Below are 20,744 nucleotides of genomic sequence, written 5' to 3' on the forward strand. Positions count from 1 at the left end.
GGGTGGGGGTTGGGGAGGCTCGTGCGGGGGCGAGACGGGGTTTGGGCGTCACTTCACGGGCACCCTGGTCTCACTCTGCCTGCCGCCTAAGTGGAGCACTTGCTGAACCTTACTGATATGAAATTCCAGGTGGTTCAAGTAGACGTGAAAGTGATAGTCGCTCTCAGTCATGTGCGACTCTTGTGACCCCATGGACTGTAGCCCCTCAGGCCCCTTTGTCCATGGGATTCTCCAGGCCAAGGATACTGGAGTGGAGTGCCATTCCCTTCTCCAGGGGATCTTCCGAACCCAGGGATTGAACCTGAGTCTCCTGCATTGGCAGGTGGGTTCTTTACCACCAGCACCCCCTGGTCTCTGCCTTACTGTATCGCAGTGAAATGCGTGTGGGTGTCTACACCCCGCCACCCAAGTGTAACGTCTCTAACCAGGCACAAAGTCCAGTGGTCTGCCATGGAGTATATGCTTAAGGATTAGGTGATGTCTTCTGACTAGGTAAGGACGCGTAAGTATTTCTCTTATTGCAATGTGAAAACCTTACTCTGTAGGTGAAATCCTGCCTTTTTTTACACTGGCATCTCTATAGGATTCTACTCTAAATATACTGTTGACCCTTGAGCAACATGGATTTGGACTACTGGAGTCCACTTCATTGTGGATTCTTTTTTGCCCGGTAGGTACACGGTACAGTACTTGGGCTTGGTTGCCGTAGATGCTGAAAGGTGGATACTGTCGGCCAGCTGTTAAACTATACACCGCTGCAGGGCAGGGCTGCACCCCTCACGCCACCCCACCATTGTTCAGGGGTCAGCTGCGATCGTGTAGTGATGCAAATGCATATAGATACATATGCTAAGTATGAGCCAAAGTCTTTGTCTTTTCATGTTTTTGTCCAAAAAATAAGAGTGCATAAATGACTGGCATTGTCCAGTTAAATCAGATTCCTCAGAAAAGCCTTCTTTAGAGAGATGGTTGTGACTTTCCGGATCTAAGGATGTTCATGGAAGAGAGGGAGTGAGCAGTGACATTTTATATAATTCATCATGTTATCAAAGAAGCACCACACTGTTAGATGTGCCCTTGCAGGTGTGGATAAAATTTTATCCCAACAAATGTTGTTTTTTTTTTTTTCCCCAGAGTATGTGTTCAGTGGGGTTTAAAGGAGAGATAGAGATAAGCCCATTGAACTGTTTATCTCTGTGACTGAAAATGTTTTCCAGGAAGTGTCTTGAGGTTTTGGCTGTAGAACCACTATTGATTTTTTTTTTCTGGTGTGCTTTGTTACAGCTGGTGAACAGTGACAGCTTGACAACACTGCACAATAAGACCCCGGTTTATCCAAGGGAGGGAAATGGAGTACAGTCATATGCCCGTTAAGATTATGGACTAACTTAAGGAAATCACAGTAATGGTTTTTAAAACCTGAATGTGGAATGTGAATTGCAATTAATAACGTTAATACATGATGTTTCCCTGTGTAGCTTGGGTGACAAAATGCACACACAGGAAACAGTTAAAAGCTCTTGTGTGTTATCTCTGTGCTGTAACCCAGCCTACAGAACTGTGGGATTTTGGAAAAATGGGCTCATAGGACTTTAAGGAAGTGGTGGCTTGAAGTGGGCTGTGGTGGTTGGGGTGTGTTTGGATGGATGGATGCAGGTTGGCAAAATGGGACTGTAAGTGAACTTGTTGTGTTTGTGGGATTCAGTGAACAGTTACTAAACTGCAGTATTTGGGGGAATTATCTGAAGCAAAGTTGAATATGACATGATTTCTTTTTTTATAGGCTGGCAATCTAAGGAGATGATAGACGTTAATGATTAATATCAGTCAGGCAGTGATAAGGACGATCATAGAGCTACACGAGTTTCGCAGAGAACGCAGAAGCAGGACCAGTTCATTCTTCCTGGTGCACTGGGAAAGCCTTCACACCAGTGACACTGGGGTGATAGGTGTGGGATTTCAGGAAATGCTGGGAAGCAAAATTAGAAAAATCTCTGAAGTTTCTGCTGGGAAGAATTCTGGTATTGCCAGAATTTTTGCCAGTAGAAATTTCCAGTAGAGAATTAGGGACTTTATAGAGCTCTTAAAAAAATAAAGATTGCTGCATGCCTTATTTTTTAGGTAATCTGATTTAAGTGGCTCAGAAGGTAAAGAATGTACCTGTAATGCAGGAGACGGGGGTTCGATCCCTGGGTCAGGAAGATCCCCTGGAGTCGGGAATGGCAGCCCACTCCAGAATTCTTGCCTGGAGAATCCCTTGGACAGAGAAGCTTGGCTGGCTGCATGCCATGAGGTCACAGAAAGTCGGATGGGACTGAGTGACTAACACTGTCACTGATTTAAGTAATAAGTATGCTGCTGCTGCTGCTGCTAAGTCGCCTCAGTAGTGTCCGACTCTGTGCGACCCCACAGACGGCAGCCCACCAGGCTCCCCCGTCCCTGGGGTTCTCCAGGCAAGAACACTGGAGTGGGTTGCCATGTCCTTCTCCAATGCATGAGAGTGAAAAGTGAAAGTGAAGTTGCTCAGTCGTGTCCGACTCTTAGCAACCCCATGGACTGTAGCCCACCAGGCTCCTCCGTCCATGGGATTTTCCAGGCAAGAGTACTGGAGTGGGGTGCCATTGCCTTCTCCGAATAAGTATTATATAACCCCCTAAAATCAAATTTTGGGGAAAATGACCCTATTCAGCTGAAAGGCTTCCCTAACAGAAGAGAATTGGTTCTAGGGATGTTTATTATTTAGGATCTGTAGGCTCAATGCCTATGAGATAGGGCCTATGAGATTTTCTAGGAGCTAGATACATATTTGAGACATGAAAAAAATATAGTCAAAATTAATATGCTTATATACTTGTCCACAAAATGTATTTTTTGACAAATCAACTGTAATTCAGTCTTACTCAGTTTTATGAACTATATTTAATGTGAAATGTGCAGTTTTAGAGAAAAGTGCCTTAGAGTATGAGGATTTTAGGACAGCCTTGCTCCGTTTAGGTACTGAAAACTGTCTGTCTTTTACATACAGTTCAAAAGACAAGCCATAGTGGGTTTGGGAGCCACCGGATAAATCGCCCCTTGCATACCACTTCTGGCCTGGGCGCCTCTTTGTGCCAGTCTCTAAGTCAGTCTCTCTGTAACGGTGGTTCCTTCTACTGTTTGTGGGATAGAGTGAATTTATCATGTAGACATTTCCCAAAGACAGAAGTAAGGACAGCCAGACTGGAAATTTCTCCTAGGAGCAGGTTTCTTCAAAGGCCTCTTGCAGGTTATCCTGTTATGCCCTCAAGGACCCCCAGTGCCACCTTCTGGACACTCAGGGAATTGCAGGAGGGATTTATTTATCAATGTACAAAGGGACCAGAAACCTAAGTTCTCTCTGATCCAGGGATTCAAGGACTCAGAAAGGCAACTTCTTTATACTGTTATCTCCCTTCCCGTAGCACTGAGCTGAGACAACAAAAGTGAGCCACGTGTTGTACTTTAAAATGTTTTTGAGAAGCATGCTCAGCAGACCTCCTAGAAATGCAGTCAGGCGCTGCTGTTTTAGTCAGACCTTTCTCTGGTCTGACTCAGTCTCTGGGTGTGAAGGTAAACTTAAGATCAGGGCTTAAATTCTAATTTAAATCCCCAGTGCTTTCCTCTTTTCCCTTATAGAATTCTAGGATTTCTTCCGAATTGAATAATAATAGTGCTTACTAAGGCTGCTTTTCTCTAAGCACAATATGTATGCTATGAATTAATCAGAAGAGGTGGGAGCTGAGTGCAGATATTTTCTTGGTTTCAGGAGTTGGCTTAGGCGTTTTACTGTCTGCTTTTGAGTGTGCATGTTGAGAATGGCAGCACGGGTGGCCTTAGGTACAAGGGCGCTGGGTGGCCGCCTTGCAGGCAGTGAGACTCTAGATGAGGAAGACCCGTCCCACCTGTGCCCGCCCACTGGCCCGTCATCACGTCTCTCTGCTTCACCAGCAGAGGCGCACCGGCCCTGGCAGGAGGCCCGTACCTGGGTCACGTGCTGAGGCCCCCAAGCAGCTTACCCGCCCAACTGTCCATGTGGTTCAGTCTGTTGCTTCATTCAGTTCTCTGCTCGAAGGTTCTCTTACCAGTGAGGGCTTCCCTGCCTGCCCACTTAAAATGACACCCAGCTCTGTCTCCTCTGCTCTCAGGACTCCAGGTCCCTCCCTCCTTCTCTGTAACACTCACCACCTCCAGGAGCTGGGGGTGAACGTTCGGGAGAAGGGTTGCACTGCTCAGGTGCAGGGATGTGCAGTGTGGGGCCTGCCTGCCTTTCGGTCCTGGCTCTGCCCCTGAGATTTGGCTTGGGCCTGTCACTGCCTGTCTGTGATTTGTAATAGCTGTTCCATATCTGAGAGGAGGGTGTTAGGAGAGGTGATCATCACTTCCTGTCCAAAACTTACCACGTAGGTTCTATGATGTCAGAATGACTTGCTTTGTTTCGAAGTAAGCTCTGTGAAGGCTGGGACATTTCTGCCTTACTGATCCCAGCATCTAGAATGGCAGCCTGGCTCTAATAAGTGCTTGATAAAAATGTGTGCTTTGATCTGGCCTTGAAGGAAGGGACAGTCTTCCCTCTCTTTCCTTTTACCCAGCCTTGCTCCTCCACCCTTGCAATCAGCCCGGTGTGGAAAACCAGTCCTGGCTGGCTGAGTTAGGACGCTGACCGGATGCTGTCTAGGGCAGCACGTGCAGGTCCCCCCAGCATGGGGTGGAGCCGCTCACTCACCCAGGAGGACGAAGACGCAGGCCAGGATGGCGATGAGCGCGCCACGGCTGAGGCTCACCGGGAGCATGTAGGCCTCGGGGCTGCAGGACAGCACGTGGCCCTCGTCGTCACAGCCGCACACCTGGATGGTCAGCGTGCCTGTGCTGCTGAGCACTGGCTGCCCGCCGTCCGAGATCAGGATAGGCAGGTAGAAGACACTCTGCTCCTGCTGCCGAAAGCCTGACCTCCTGGTCAGAATCCGGGCGGTGTTATCTGGAGCAGACAAGGATTCCGGATTGGAAAGGGAAAACGGAAAAAGGGAAGGGAGTGGAAAGGAAGAACCACGGAGAGAGTTAATTTCAGGGATTGGGGAAAGCAAGGGGCAGGAACTCGGTGGGGAAGGCAGGAGAAGGGACAGCATTCCCTGGAGGGGGTCCGCTGCGGCCGCTCTCATTTGTCAGGATCAGCAGTTGGGTTCAGAAACCAAGATTTTTGCTTGCTTCTAGGCAAAACCCTGAGGCCTAGGAGAGAAACCCTTTTTGAGAGCTTGTCTTCGCCTTTGTGACATAAAGTGCCCAGGGCGAACTGTCAGGCTCCAGATCTAACTGAGGTGTCCCTGGGAAAGCTCGGCGGACGTGAACAGTCGCCGGTGACTCGTGGCCCCGTTGGTTCTCACTCAGCGGCTTTGCAGGGCCCCGCTGCTGCCTTTGTGCCGCCAGGAAGAGACTGCGGAGGAGCCCGCGTGGCTCTGGCAGACTGCTGCTTTTTGCCACTACGGCTGGAACTCCTGTCTTTGGCTGTTTTCTTTTATGCCTTTGAAATGCAGTCACAGTTCCTGTGCTTTCTGATGAACTTGATCGTTTAGCAGAAGCTTATTTGAAATCCCCTGATCATATGACACACCCTGTTATTTCCCACTACTTGGTGGTCTGAGTTTAAGCAATTCATATGAATTTGGTGAAAATTCAATACTGGTTTTCCCCCCCAGTTTTAAAGAGGATTAGCCAGCTTGTTCGGTAAGTTTTTACAAAGCTGGTATGTGTGTGCATATTTACATTTGCTTAATGTAATGTTTTCAGAGGAGGCAATGGCACCCCACTGCAGTACTCTTGCCTGGAAAATCCCATGGACGGAGGAGCCTGGAAGGCTGCAGTCTATGGGGTCGATAAGAGTCGGACACGACTGAGCGCCTTCACTTTCACTTTTCACTTTCACGCATTGGAGAAGGAAATGGCAACCCACTCCAGTGTTCTTGCCTGGAGAATCCCAGGGACGGGGGAGCTTGATGGGCTGCTGTCTCTGGGGTCGCACAGAGTCGGACACGACTGAAGCGACTTAGCAGCAGCAGCAATGTAATGTTTTAGGATCTTCTATTTTTTAATCTGTGTTCTCAAGTTTTCTTGAGTGGGTTTTTGCAAAGCTGGTGTCTTTTTTCAGCAGAGGAAAAGTTTGAGATGTGGAAGGACATATAAGCAGTGACTCTCAAAGCCAACATCAGCAATATGGAAGGTTCTCTGGATGCATTTCACATTTTACAGGGAGGAGTCTAGAACTTCACAAAAAATTCTGAGAGCCTAATCAAAGGAAACGTTACTAATAACAGTATCAGTATTTCTTACATAATAAAGGATATACTTTTCTACGCTCTTGACTTTGGATATTTGTATATGATTCGTTTTTGATGATGGGAATGAGCAAGGTGTTCCGCGTCCCTTCCGGGCAGCAGTGTGTACCAGCCGGTGTGATTCTGGCCGTCTCTTGCCTCGGTGTAGTGTGTGAGAGCACGCAAGATGCAGAGCCAGGCAGCCTGGGCCGCCTGCACACGGACAGCTGTCCTGCATCGCCAGACCCGCAGTCGGCTTGTGTGAGCAAGAAGTTAACTTTAGTTGAGTTAAGCCACTGAGACTTTGGTGCCTTTTGTTTCCACAGCCTAGCCAGCCTATTCTAACACATTCTTCCTTAATTTTCCACCTCTTCCTCCCGCCGTGTTTTCATGAGAGTAGTTGATCTTTGAGTGCTTATATGCACGGTATTTAGACTTCGCATGCAGCAGCTCGTTTCCTCTTTAGTACCACTTGGGGAAATAATGGTGATCTCACTCTGTCACACTGAGAGTTAAGGGCTGGAGAGATCATGTAATGGGGTCCAAGTCACTGGTTTACTAACAGAGCTGCGATTTGAACTTTGGTCTCTGACTCCAAATACATACTCCTTCCATTGAGTTATGTAACCACTTAGTTTTGTAACAGTGTTGAAAATTATTCAGCTAATTGAAATATCTATCTGCTTTTTACAGGCCGCCTTTCTTTCATTTCCTTCTCAGTGGAGAAAGATAGCAGTTGGTTGCCAGCCTGAAGATTATATTTGTATTTCCACCTGCCACGCAATCTTCTCTGTTTTGTAAATTTAATAGCTAAGAACTATTAATTTTGCTTCACAGTTTTAATTTTATTTTTAGAAAGCTGGAGAAGAGCCAAATTTCTTATCAGTATTAACATCATGCCTCCCATGCATCATATATTTGTTGATCTCAGAATTATTTAAGATTAAAGAAAAAAAGATCAGTATCACATTGCTGAGACTGGTCCTAGAAAGGGACTGGCATATAGTAGCAGATTTTTTGTTGAATGTTATAATTGGAACTTGAATAACCCATTTGGAAATATTATTTGTTTCCACAGTAACGCAAAACTGTGTGTGTGTGTGTGTGTGTCTAAAACAGGAGGTCCCAACTGCCAGTCCTCATCTTAATGTTTACTCACTCTGATCTTGGGCTGTTTACTTTCTTCCCTCATCTATCAAATGAGACATGCCAATCAGAGATGTTAGTAACTTCCTTAAGACCTTATAGGATTATTGTGAAGAGCAAATAAAGCAAAGTATGGGAAAATGTAAGTAAAATATGAAGTATACACTCAATCCTTTTCACAATGCTTTGGGAATTTAAAAAAGTAAGAAAGACTTTACTTGAGATAGTGTAGTGTTGTGTTCATAAGTGAAAATAGTGTTTCAGGCATGGGAGTTGGAGGGCTTGACAGTACATCCACCATATCAGATATCTGTCAATTTTGTAATGAGCCTCAGTAAAGGATACTCGAGGGATAAATTGTCATGAGGAGATTAAGAGTTCATTCTCTCTGCTGAAAATGCAGATTTCCATTTTGGAAAACCTTCCAAGAGATGACTCCCTTGTTTTTATAGTCACCATGTTCCAGTGGCCCATCTTTTTATGGTATTGACTCCATGAGTTGGTGTCCAAAGTCACAGTGAAGACAAGTGCAGCATTGTGCAGTTGCCGTGTATTGTCTGTGTGCTGATCTTACAGATAGCAGCGAGGGAGCAGCGACACTTAGAAAAATGAAGGAGCAGCAGCATGTGTTGTTTTCCCGCCCAGGGTTTCTACTATGAATCCTACTCTGAAGGGGCTAATGACCTTTTAAGGGTTTCCAGAGGAAATAAGTTTCTCTAGTGGCTCAGATGGTAAAGAGTCTGCTGCATTGTAGGAGACGGGTTCGATCCCTGGGTCAGGAAGATTCTTCTGAAGAAGGAGCTGGCAACCCACTCCAGTATTCTTGCCTGGGAAATCCCATGACAGAGGAGCCTGGTGGGCTCCTGGGGTCACAGAGAGTCGGACACAACTGAGCAACTAACACAAAAGAAGTAGATAAATGAATAATTCAAAATTAGACCCAGCAAAAATATCAGGATATTTAATTATAGTATTTCTGTTGTTGTAATTTACACTACTGTTGCTTTCAGAATTATCACAATGTTTTGATAATTTTTTTTATGTAGAAGTTTAAAGGGATGACTTGGAGAAGTGCTTTCCATTTAGAATAAAACAGGTTTGATATCCTCAGGTTTTAATAGCAGAATGTCGTGTGGGATGGAATTAATACTTTGACCGTTGAGGCCAAGACTAGGTGTGCCTAAATCATGGTCTTTTGTTACCCTGTGTTTAGATTGTTAGAATTGACAGCACTTTAGATTGGAATCTAAAGGCTTCCCTGGTGGCGCAGACGGTAAAGCGTCTGCCTGCAATGTGGGAGACCCAGGTTCGATTCCTGGGTCGGGAAGATCCCCTGGAGAAGGAAATGGCAATCCACTCCAGCACGCTTGCCTGGAAAATCCCATGGGCAGAGGAGCCTGATAGGCTACAGTCCATGGGGTCGCAAAGAGTTGGACACGACTGAGCGACTTCACTTCACTTAGATTGGAATAAAAATGAGCCACGCAGCCCAGAGAAGTGATGCCCTTCCTCCCCAAGGTCAGACTAGTTGGTAGCAGTCCTAGCAACAGAAGGGCTTCACTCGACAGATTTAAGTTATTTTTTCACTTGCTCTGACCTTTCCCTGAAAATCCTCTGGCCAGAGTACAAAAGCCGCTCCTTTTCCCATCTGTGCCCAGTGAAGAGTGTGCTTGGTCTGTCAACTCCGTAGCTGATCTGAATGCTTTTTGGAGCAGAGGGGTGTAGAATGCTAGTCCAGCAGAGCTGTAGTGGGAAGCACTTTGTGCAGTCGGGAACCCCACCTGACTGTTGTTTCTGAGTCACTCCAACGTAATCAAGCGGTTTCGGTGCCAGAGCTGCTCACTCTGCTTCTGCACCTGCCCTTTGTTCCGTCCCTCAGTGTCCGTCTCCCTTTTGTTCCGGGAGCTTTTCTCTGTCTCCCGCTTTGATCCTTGCTCAGAAGTGCCCCCTCAGGTTTTTCTGTCTAGGCTGCTTCTATCTCCTCACTCAAATCCTTCTCATGGGTAAAGAGCGCACAAACAGGGCTGCTCTGTGGGGATGAAGGAGGCCCTTAGCCTGTGAGCCTCCATCGTGCCTGGCCCAGAGCCAGAGCGCAAATATGTGTGAACTAACTGCGTAAAAGTTTCAGAATTAGCAGAGGACGTTTTTTGTCTTTGATGTTCTGAAACAAAACTTTAAATGGACCATACAGATGAGCATTCGTGCCTTCCGTGCTATTAACATTAAGGAGCCAGTGACCTCTGACAGTGTGCATGGTATAGCAACCCACGGTGTCCCCTCCACGCGGTGGAGACGCATCAGCAGCCAGCGGATTACCTTGGTTGTCCCTTACGGTGAAATTGGGGTTGTTGGCAGCCTCAGGAGCCAGGCTATAGTAGAAGTGCTGGCCATTGCGTGGGTCGTCTTGGTCCATGGCGCTCACGGTCTGGATCAGCTGAGGGAGGGACATGAAACCAGGCGAGTCAGTCAAAAGCTTCCAGGGAAGATGAGACCCCAGGTTGTGTTACCTAATGAGGACATCCTGAAGCTCCCCTCGCAGGCTCTGTGCCATCTCACAGCCCAGACTCAAGTTTGGTTTATTGTTGGGGCTTCCCAGGTGGCTCAGTGGTAAACGATCCTCCTGCCAACAGGGATGACTCAGGAGAGGCAGGTTTTGATCCCTGGGTCAGGAAGATCCCCTGGAGAAAGAAACAGCAACCCACTCCGGTATTCCTGCCTGGGAAATCCCATGGACGGAGGATCCCAGCAGGCTACAGTCCGTGGAGTTGCAGAGTCAGACACGACTGAGCTACTGAGCACACACACGTGTCAGCGGGCCCAGGGTAGATGTCACCTAAATGGACGTTAGATGTCGGAATAACACTGTTCTCACTCCTCCTCTCGCCCGTCTTAGGCAGTCAGAGCAGAAGGCTGAATGAAAGGCCTCGGGTGCCACAGGGTCCTGCTTGTTTCCTGGTGTTCTGTCCTCGCACCTCACCTTCTTAGCCTCACCTTTGGGTTCCTAGTTCACCGTCAGATTGCTGTCTTTGAGAGTGAAAGTGAAAGTGTTGGTTGCTCAGTCATGTCCGATTCTTTGCAACCCCATGGACTGTATAACTTGCCAGGCTCCTCTGTCCATGGAATTCTCCAGGCTAGAATGCTAGAGTGGTAGCCGTTCCCTTCTCAGGAGATCTTACCAACTCAGGGATTGAACCTGGGTCTCCTGCATTGGCAGGTGGATTATTTACCATCTGAGCCACCAGGAAAGCTTTGAGAGGCCTCTATTTAAAAATGACCAGTACCTAGTGGGCAGTAAACAGACATTTCATTGATTATTTCAAGTTAATGGAAAACAAATGTGAGAGAATGGGTCACAGAGCAGTCACTTTTGGCAGGAAGGGGAGCTGGAGTGTAGAGCACAAGGCCCCCCAGAGTAGGGTTACAGGACAGACAGGAACCGGAAGCAGAGCTTGGGGCCAAGGAGAGCAGGAGGTGGGGAGGTGGCTTCTTGAGCTCTCTGGCCAAAATTGTGCCTTTCCCACCCGCTCTTCAAAGTACTGGGTTGCTGTGACAGGCTTGATGACAGGATGGAAAAGTCGGTAAGAAAACAGTGTGAAGCACACGGCTGAGACGTGGGCCGCAGGCGGGGTGGAGACACGGTGCTGAGGGGAGGTCTCCCCCCGCGTGTTCGCGCTCCCACCAGCCAGCAGCACAGACCGCCCACCCCTCTGGGGCCTGGCTCCAGATGCGCACTCCTGCTGTCAGAAGCTGGCTGTTAGCAATATAGAAGATGGAACATGAGAGGTCAGCGGGGGGCTGAGGTGGGCTTGCTTAGTCTCTCTTCATCTATAAATGTACCCTCACAGCGTCCCAAAGAGTGAGTAACCCAAGGGGAAGCTTCCAGCAAGGGGCTTGCTGTAAACAGTGTTGCCCAGACCCCCTTCAGGGGAGGACTTGATGCCCTCACCTGCCAGTCTCTCTGGGGATGGCCTCAGTTGGTGAGACCCACCTTCCCACAGTCTCCACATCCTTCCAGAACAGTCCGTGTCCAGCGATTGATAGAATGGTATAAAGGCCTGGCCATCCCATCTCGACTCAGGAAAGCCCTAGTTCTCGGCGTCGGTGGCGTCATCACGGCTGTCTGTGGTCTGCACCGCTTGCGGGCGTCTCTTGTCCAGCCCTGCAGAAGCTCTTGCCTTGCACAGGAGTTGGTCCCAAGGGCATTCCTGACTCATTACTAAACATCCTAGACCAGAACTCCAGCTCAGCTCATGCCCCCTGCTGAACCCAAACTGGCACTGGGCCTGTCAGTCTAAAGGTTGGGAGGATGGAATTGAGTACTGGAGAGGGATCAGGAGAGCCCTGAAGAGGACTGTGGCCCAGGCCGCCCAGCCTGGGGTCCCTGCTGCTCCCACTCAAGGGTCACCCCAGTGCCCTATCCCCTCCCAGACAGATCCTGTAACCTCCGTCTTGTCAGACACGTTTCTTCATGAATTTTATAAACAGGTGAGTATGTGTGACTTGGCAAATAGTCGTTTCAGAGCATCTGACCTGTGAAGTCGTATATACATATGGTAGAGACCTGGGGCATCTGACTGGTTGGTTACAGGGTTCTCAGGAATGTGAGTGAAGACACGGCTTTGGAGCACCTGGGCCTGTTCTCCTGGGCCTGCTCTGCCGGGCCTCCCCTCTCCCGGGCCTGCTCTGCCTGGCCTCCCCTTTCCCAGGTCTCCTCTCTCCATGGCCTCCCCTCTCTTGGGCCTGCTCTCCTGGGCCTCCCCTCTCCTGGGCCTGCTCTCCCAGGCCTCCGCTCTCCCAGGCCTCCCCTCTCCTGGCAGGTCCGAGTCCATCCCTGGCCTCACTCGCCATTCCAGAGTCTGCTCGGCAGGCCTCATGCCACCCTCAGCCTGCACCTCAGACGTCCTCAGGTTTCCCTCTGGGCTTGCTTCACCGAGGAAAGCACACGTTCCACTCGGCAGATGCAGAGCTGACGACAGTGTCCGAGAAATCTCACACAAGGAGGCCTGAGTCTTCATAAGCCAGACGTACCTAACTGAGCTGTGTGCTTTTGAAAATCTTCAAAACACGTCCCAGAGCCAAAGGGTTGGATTTACCTCTCTTGGGCTAAAGATAACGAGTATGACAGACTGCGATAGACCTGTGGCGCTCAACCTGAACCTGAAGTTGCACGTTAAAGTTCATGTGCCTCAAAGGGCTGTGTGAGAGACGGTGGAAGACGGGCACGTGAGAGACGGTGGAAGACGGGCACGTGAGAGACGGTGGAAGACGGGCAGGGAGAGACGGTGGAAGACAGGCACGTGAGAGATGGTGGAAGATGGGCACGTGAGAGACGGTGGAAGACGGGCAGGGAGAGACGGTGGAAGACGGGCATGGAGACGCAGACGCGGAGAGGCGTCCTATGCTGCAGAGGCGGGAGCGGCGGCCGCGTGCTGCTGTCCTGCCATTCATCCCAGCAGGGTGGACACGCTTCACTGGGGGCCTGAGGGGGTTCCGTGCACTGTGTTCCTGTTACTGTGTTACAGAGTAAAAATGGCTTCTCGTCATACTGAATATTAAGTATGTTTGTCATAGTAATAATCCTGTATAAAACAAAAGTTTTTGTGTTGTGTTTCTGATGGTGGCTGTTGCTGTTTTCTCTCCTGCCTCCCGGTTTCTGTTCACATGCAGGTACAGCTTGGTATGCCTTCAGGCCTGCGCCTGTAGCCTCTGTGCCTGCTTTCTTTACACACACAATAACATGGGTCATTCCTTATGCTGGAAAGTGTTAATTGTAACTTTTATTAGCTGCATCATAATTCAAGTTTCTGTAGACTAGAAGTGCTGTAGATATGGAAGTAGATTTATCCTAGACTTGTTGAAAAAAGTGTAGGCATGCTATAGACCACTGCACTGGGTTTCAGAACGAATGGATGCGGTAACAGATGAGAATGACTACAGGACACATTTCCCCACTCCCCCACCCGGGACATGGGAGTCACTTTTCTTTGGGTGGAAAGAGCGGTAAAGATGCGTTGAGGTAATCTTTGCTGAGTTCAGGAAGCTCGTGTAGTTTCTGGTTGTATGGACAGTCTGCAGCGAGATGTTGCAGGAGAGAACAACGGAAGCAGAAGCTGCTTCACAGTCAAAAGCCTGTGTTACCAAACCACGAGTACTTGCCGTCTGCACCCAGGCCCTAGACCAGAATCCTCAGGGTCACAAGATAAGCTCGGGGGAAGTAAGGGAGGATTGTTAGGGAGTCTGCTGGGACAAAGGTAGAGAGGACAGAGTCTTACAAAAGTAGGACAGAAGAGGAGAGTGGGCACGTGATCTGAGGTGTGGCAGGTTGGGTATGTTGTGGGCACCAGCCTAACACATGCGTTAATCACACGGCCATTCCAGGCACTGTTCAGATGTTTTTCAGTTGCACCACTGGGATTTAGTAAAAAACATTCACTTAGGTTTTAAGCAGACTTAAAAAAAAATAGGCAAATGTATATGAAGATGATGGGGCTAAAGCTGTTTCAAGTAAGGAGACATTTGTTCCTTAAGATGCTTTTCCTTTCAGAATGTGATGTGACATGAGGGTAATGAGAACACGGGCGTTTCAGCTGAGGGAGGAGGGACTAGGGAGGAATAGGGCAGATGGCCCCTCAGGAGGATGCTTGCCGTCAGAAGAAAGGGAGGTAGGAAGATACAAAACATGAACCTTCCTTACTGCAGATGTTTTCAAGGATTAGTGCTAAGTGGAGAAAAAGACTCTTCTTTTTTTTTTTTTTCCCTTGATCCTCACGGTCCCTCATTTCCAGGACCCAAGGCACATGTTACTACAATTGGTTCTGTGCGGTTCAGTTATAAGGTGGGTAACTACCTTGCTTCACAGCCTTGTTTCGATCATAAAATGTAACCGAGGTTCCGAATAGTTGTCTTAGCAAATAAGCAGTTGCAACATGATAAACGGAAGTCGGGGACTCTTTTACAAACTGTTAGCTTCTGGAGTCTAAATTTCTTTGATGGGCAATCTGGTTATCTGTAACTCGTTTCCGCGTATTGGGAGGTTAACCACAGTGCTCAGGCTGCTTACCTGCCCTGCCTTGGCGTTCTCACAGACAAAAGCTTCATAGAATCTAGGGAACTCCGGAGCATTGTCGTTGACATCTAAGACTTTGATTGTGACAGGAACACTTCCAACCTGGGACGGATTGTCTACAGGAAGCACACACAACACAGACAAAAACCAAAGGTGAGGAGGGCTCAGAGACGCAGGAAAGCAGCTCTTTGTTGGAGCAGGTATTTGTCTCCTCATTCTGGTCTTTGAAGGGATGCATAAAGACCATGGAACTCAGCGCCAGGTTGCAGGGGTTGCCTGTTTAGAGTGTGGCTGGAACATGAGTGTGGGCAGGGCCGGGTGTGTGCTGGACCGCGTGTGTGACGTCAGGAGGAGAGGGGCGGGGTGAGACTCCGGGTTAGCAGACGTCACAAATGAACCTTAAAAAGAGGTTCTGAGCTTCTCGCTTGGCGTAGACTTCAGGTTCTGGAGTTGAGGGCAGGCTGCAGCGGTGAGACTGGCAGCAACGAGCTCTTGCCCCGGGAAGCAGTGCCCGGCGCCTCAGCGCCAGGCTGCCACGCCCTTGAATTGCGTGAGCGTCTGTGCCTTTTCTGTGCGTCTGCTAGCAAGGTGTGTCCTAATGTAATTGCTTCTTCACTTTACACCGTTTGGGCTACAGAAGGTTTCATAGGAGCCATGTACTTTCAGATGGTGGGGAAACCTGTAATCAGTTCTTTGAATTACGCTTTCAGAAGATTTTAAGTTATTCATGAGATTACAGGCAACACCGTGCATTTATTCCTGCTTTTGGACTCAGGAGATGTTACAGGATCACACACACACCAAATCCACATTTTTGGCTGAGACTGAAGCTACTCACAGTCGTTCATGGGGGAAAATACCCTTTTGGTCTGTCTTCTGCTTGACACTGCTGCACAAAGGTAATTTCCCAACCTCACTGCTGACCCTCCTGTCCTTTTCTGTTTTGGCCACCATTCCAGGAAGACAAAATAGAAATTATAAGACATAGAAAAGTATGCTTAGTAAATAATTTTATTGAAATGCCCTGTTCTTTTGGTTCATTTTTTTTCCCTCAAGAATATTTATACCTTGTTTTTCCCCTAAATATTTATATTGCTTGTTTAGCAAGAGTGCTGACATGTTTAAATTTTTCCATTGTAACTTGTGCTGGTACTTGTTTATATAGGCAGTGATAAAAATTTCAGAAAAATAAGAATAAATGTGATCCATAGTCCTACCACCAGAGATATCCATTATATATTATGTATAATGTTACGTGTGTCCAAATTCTCTCTCTCTCTCACACACGCACACTGAAATTAAGAAAAATAAAAAAGTTTGATTTAGAACTTTAATATTTTAGGGAAAGATTTTCCCTGAAAGTCATTGAAATGTACTTTGAAATTAATTAATTGGTACATTAATTGGTATTAATGTAAACAGGATATTCTCATTTTACTGTATGACTGTACCATAATTTATTTAGTCAAACTCCTGTTATTAGACATTTAGGTATTTCCCCTCTTAAAATAACAATGCAGTGGACATTTTGGTACATAAATCTTTGTTAATATGACTATTTCCATAAGATAATTATTAGGAGTAGAATTCTTGAGAAAAAGAGGATGAATGTATTGGAGAATCTGAATACAAAAGATTTCTTACCAAATTTCCCTCATGAATGACTGTACATACTTCTGCCAATATGTTTGGATTTACCATTTCCCTTAATATTTCTCATAACTTGAGTTTAGTCGCTTAGTCGTGTCCGACTCTTTGCGACCCCATGAACCGCAGCACGCCAGGCCTCCCTGTCCATCACCAACTCCCGGAGTCCACCCAAATCCATGGGCGTTGTGAAAGAAAAAAATGGAATGTAGTAGTATATAATTTGTATTGAGATTATAATGTTAATTTAGTTTATTAATCTTCAACTTTATTTCAGGTTTATGTTAATCTGTTGTAAGATGTTTCAAATTCTTACTGCATGTGTATGTATGTGTGTGTGCATGATAAGCGTGATATGTTATAAATGTCTCCTTTCATATAGTAATAATATACTATTTGCATTCCTAATCTTATTAAAGATTGAAAGCCTCTTAGATGTCTCAAGAATTGTCCCTTTTCTTCATACAGAAGTAGCTCTTCAGTTTAAGGATGCTGTTTTTTGTGCTGCTTTTGCATGATACTTTTGTTTTTATCCCTAGCACAGGACTAGGTATATAGAGATCCTCAATAAGTATTTGAACTAAATACATTCATTCAATTGCATAAACCAGGATTTGCATTTTTTTCCATAAAGAGTACAGTTTTTGTTCCAGCAGGCTCTGGAAACTTCCGCTTTCTACAATGCTTATGTTTTGTCACTATATGGAGACCAGTGTATTGTTATACTTACTCATTTCCATAGCAAGGACAGTGATATTATGCCAAGAAAACTCTTCGCGGTCAAGAGGTCTTGCAGTCATTAGGGCACCTGTTGTAATGTCCACATAGAAGAATCTTCCAGGATCACTGCTTCTGTCAATGGAATATCTGTAGAAATGGAGATTAAATGCATTGTCTTATTGGATAAGCATATTTATTCATACTTACAGCATATTACATGAGAGAACTGAGTGCATACTATGTGAAACAGGACTAGTTCTGGATTATAGGCCCTTGGAAGACTGCATTCCTGTTTTATCGTGTCCAAAACCACTGCCTGCACCCTAAAAACAAATCCCCAAACACAGTACAACAACAAAAAATTGTTACTGCTTCAATTTCCTCATTCAGAAAGTGAAATAAAGTGGAGTGTCAAAGCCTTAGGGCAGTTTTACGCTTTCTAAAGATCAGTCTCAGCTATTTTTAAAGCTTAAAACTGTTCTAAGACTTTAGGGACACTCTGACTATCAACCCCTGCACGTCTTTGTTCAAAACGACTTTGATTCAAATAAGCCCAGAAATGATGAATTGGAGCTGGGAAAGGTCGAGTTGTGCGGTTCCGGTTCCTGTAAGTGGTATCACCTGTTGAGAAGGAAAGTTTTGAATCAGGTCCTTTGTAAACCTACTAGTGACTTGTTGACAGACACAGTTATGTTATTTGCTAGATGGGTGTCCTTATCTAGGGAATGTTTTAGCAAGATGGACCGGGGTCTGTCTAGGTTGTTTATTGTAAATAGCCTGGAATTTATGGGGCACAGCTTGCTTGAAAATGTCATGTGAGTAGTGTAGTTAATGGAGTATAAAAAGCAGATGTTACATAACTAAAGCAGCTTTCAGGCAATGCCCTTCATTCATTGCTCACACCTTTCATATTCCGTGTGGACCAACACGCACCTTGTACAGAAAATAGAAGGGTATTTGCAGGTGCCTACACCTAATGGTTCCAGACCTCGATAAGGGAAGAGAAAAATTGAAAGTGTTAGTGACAGTCGTGTCCGAGGTTTTGCGACCCCATGGACTAGAGCCCACCAGGCTCCTCTGTCCATGGGATTTCCCAGGCAAGAATACTGGAGTGGGTTGCCGTTTCCTCCTCCAGGGCATCTTCCTGACCCAGGGATAGAACCCGATTCTATCCTTGCAAGCAGGTTGTTTACCACTGAGACACCAGGGAAGCCTGAGGAAAGAGTGCTTAGCTCATGTTTTGCTGCTGTTTATTTCCTTTGAGTCCTTATTCACCTTGACACTGGGTAAGATCTGTAATTCCTGTTGAATCTGAGTTGGATACCTGACCCTTTGTGTTTTCTTACCTAAGTTGTCTTACCTGGTGCCCATCTCGGGAGATTCACTAGGTGTGGAGGGAAGCTTAGGCATCTATGTTTAAAAGCCTTCTAAGGGATTTTGGTGTGTAGCCATGATTGAGAACCATTCTTGAGAATCTTATGTAGTCCTTGGTAATGGGCAGTAGTTATGATTGCTGCCATCTGTTGAATACCAGGCATTTTATAGCTGCTTTTTAATTCTACAGCATCTCTAGGATACATGTATATATACATTCATATATAATATAAATACATGTATATATAAATTTATATATAAATATAAACATATGCATATGTAAATATACCAACCAAGAGAAAAGAAAACAAAGACTGAGAGGACTTGTCACTTTCACAGTCACACAGCTAGTAATTTTCAGGTAATAGTAAGATCTGAAATATACATGTTTATATATAAACCATTACATATATTATAAACTGTAAATTATATATAAACACTGGAGAAGGGAATGGCAACCCACTCCAATATTCTTGCTTGGAGAATTCCATGGACAGAGGAGCTTGGTGGGCTGTAGTCCATGGGGCCACAAAGAGTCGGACACGACTGAGCGGCTTAACACTACACAACACACAAATATATATATAAGCTATTGTAATATATTGGGTTCAAAATTCCATTTGAAGTTGCCAGTGGGTGCAAACGAACCTATTTACAAAACAGAGATAGTCACAAATGTAGAAAACAAACTGTGGTTACCAAGGGGGAAGGTGGGGAGGGATAAATTGGGAGGCTGAGGTTGACATGTGCACATTGCTACATATAAAATAGGTAACTGATAAGGACCTGCGTTTAGCACAGGGAACTCTGCTCAGTATTCCGCAATGGCCCATATGAGAACAGAATCTAAGAGACTGAGTATATGTATAACTGATTCAGTTTGCTGTACTGCAGAAAGTAATATAACATTGTGGATCAACTATAATCCAATAAAAATTAATTTTAAAAAAGTTGGCAGCAGAATTCCATGGCAGTCCAGTGGTTGGTTAAGGACTGCAGGCTCTGAGTTCAATCACAAGCCAAGTGCATAGCCCCCCCAAAAAAGTTGCCAAAAATTGCAATCTGTATCTTAAAGTTGTTGAAACTGGGAAATACTACCTTTTTAATGGCGGTAAGCAATTTGTTTCGTGCCTTGTTTTTCAAACTGAAATCAATATGGTGGGTTATGATTACTGTAGAAAGAAAATCAGAGAAAGCAATGGCACCCCACTCCAGTAGTCTTGCCTGGAAAATCCCATGGACAGAGGAGCCTGGTAGACTGCAGTCCATGGGGTCTCTGGGAGTCGGACACGACTGAGCAACTTCACTTTCACTTTTCACTTTCATGCATTGGAGAAGGAAATGGCAGCCCACTCCAGTGTTCTTGCCTGGAGAATCCCAGGGACGGGGGAGCCTGGTGGGCTGCTGTCCATGGGGTCGCACAGAGTCAGACATGACTAAAGCGACTTAGCAGCAGCAGCAGCAGAAAGAAAATGAAATGGATATAGGTATGCCACACTATTACTTACAGTAAGGGTAAATATTGATGGTAAAATGTTTGTTTCAGTATATATAAATACATACATATAGTTTATCCCTGTATATATGGGGCTTCCCAGGTGGCACTCATGGTGAAGAATCTGCCTGCCAGTGCAGGAGACGTAAGAGACATGAGTTGACCCCTGGGTTGGGAAGATCCCCTGGAGGAGGGCATGGCAACCCACTCCAGTATTCTTGCCTGGAGAATCCCATGGACAGAGGAGCCTGGCGTGGTATAGTCCATGGGGTCGCAAATAGCTGGACACGACTGAAGTGACTTAGCATGCACATGACTGTGTATATTATTTGGTAAAGCATTTTGTTTCAAGTGTGCATTTTTTCCTGCTGAGATTCAGGATGACTGTTCAGAGAACTGGGAATTAAAAGGTAAGGTGACCACTAAAGGCTGGAGAAGTTGGAATCATTTCAGTTGAAACTCTCCAAGTGTTGGGAAATTTAAATACATGATGCTTTTCTTTGCCTCTGACCCTGTTACTGTAGCCTGGCCCTGCTCTAAGCATCTTACATATATTGTCTCATGTAATCTCCTCAAAAACCTTGTGAGGTAGGTATTATTATCCCCGTTTCACAAGTGAGAAGCCGAAGCATGGAAAGATTAAGACGTTTGTCTAGGGTTGCACGGCTGAGAATCAAACCTAGGCATATGAAAGCTGGGGGATGGCTTAAGGAAACAAAGCCTTCCCTCTTTTTGAAGATAGATGGAACCATGATGGCCAACAATTGACTATTTAATAAAGAATAAACATGCCTACCAAGTTCATTTAAAATTAATTGGAGCATTTTTTTTTTCTTTTTCTGGGTGTAATTAGTGATTTAAAGTCTCCTGGCTCTTTGAAGATTTGAATTTATCTTAGAAAAAAAAAGCATTGGTTGGCTCCTGACAGTCTTTTCTTTCAGCCCCCCCCCCAACATGAGAAAAGCCAGCCATG

General features: G+C 46.1%; 1 protein-coding gene across 1 annotated transcript in view; it reads right to left on the reverse strand.

The window, feature by feature from the left end:
- Positions 1 to 4,733: 4,733 nt before the first annotated feature.
- Positions 4,734 to 20,744, reverse strand: part of CDH20 (cadherin 20, type 2) — a 48,809-nt gene continuing 32,798 nt past the window's right edge. Inside the window, exons 7-10 of the mRNA XM_010854820.1 lie at positions 16,913 to 17,049; positions 14,530 to 14,651; positions 9,786 to 9,903; positions 4,734 to 4,993 (exon numbers count right to left, since the gene is read on the reverse strand). Coding sequence (XP_010853122.1) covers positions 4,734 to 4,993; positions 9,786 to 9,903; positions 14,530 to 14,651; positions 16,913 to 17,049 — 637 coding nt within the window. The remainder of the gene's footprint in view (positions 4,994 to 9,785; positions 9,904 to 14,529; positions 14,652 to 16,912; positions 17,050 to 20,744) is intronic.

Source organism: Bison bison, unplaced genomic scaffold (assembly GCF_000754665.1).
Source record: "Bison bison bison isolate TAMUID 2011002044 unplaced genomic scaffold, Bison_UMD1.0 scf7180017864349, whole genome shotgun sequence".
In the NCBI taxonomy this organism is placed as follows: domain Eukaryota; kingdom Metazoa; phylum Chordata; class Mammalia; order Artiodactyla; family Bovidae; genus Bison; species Bison bison.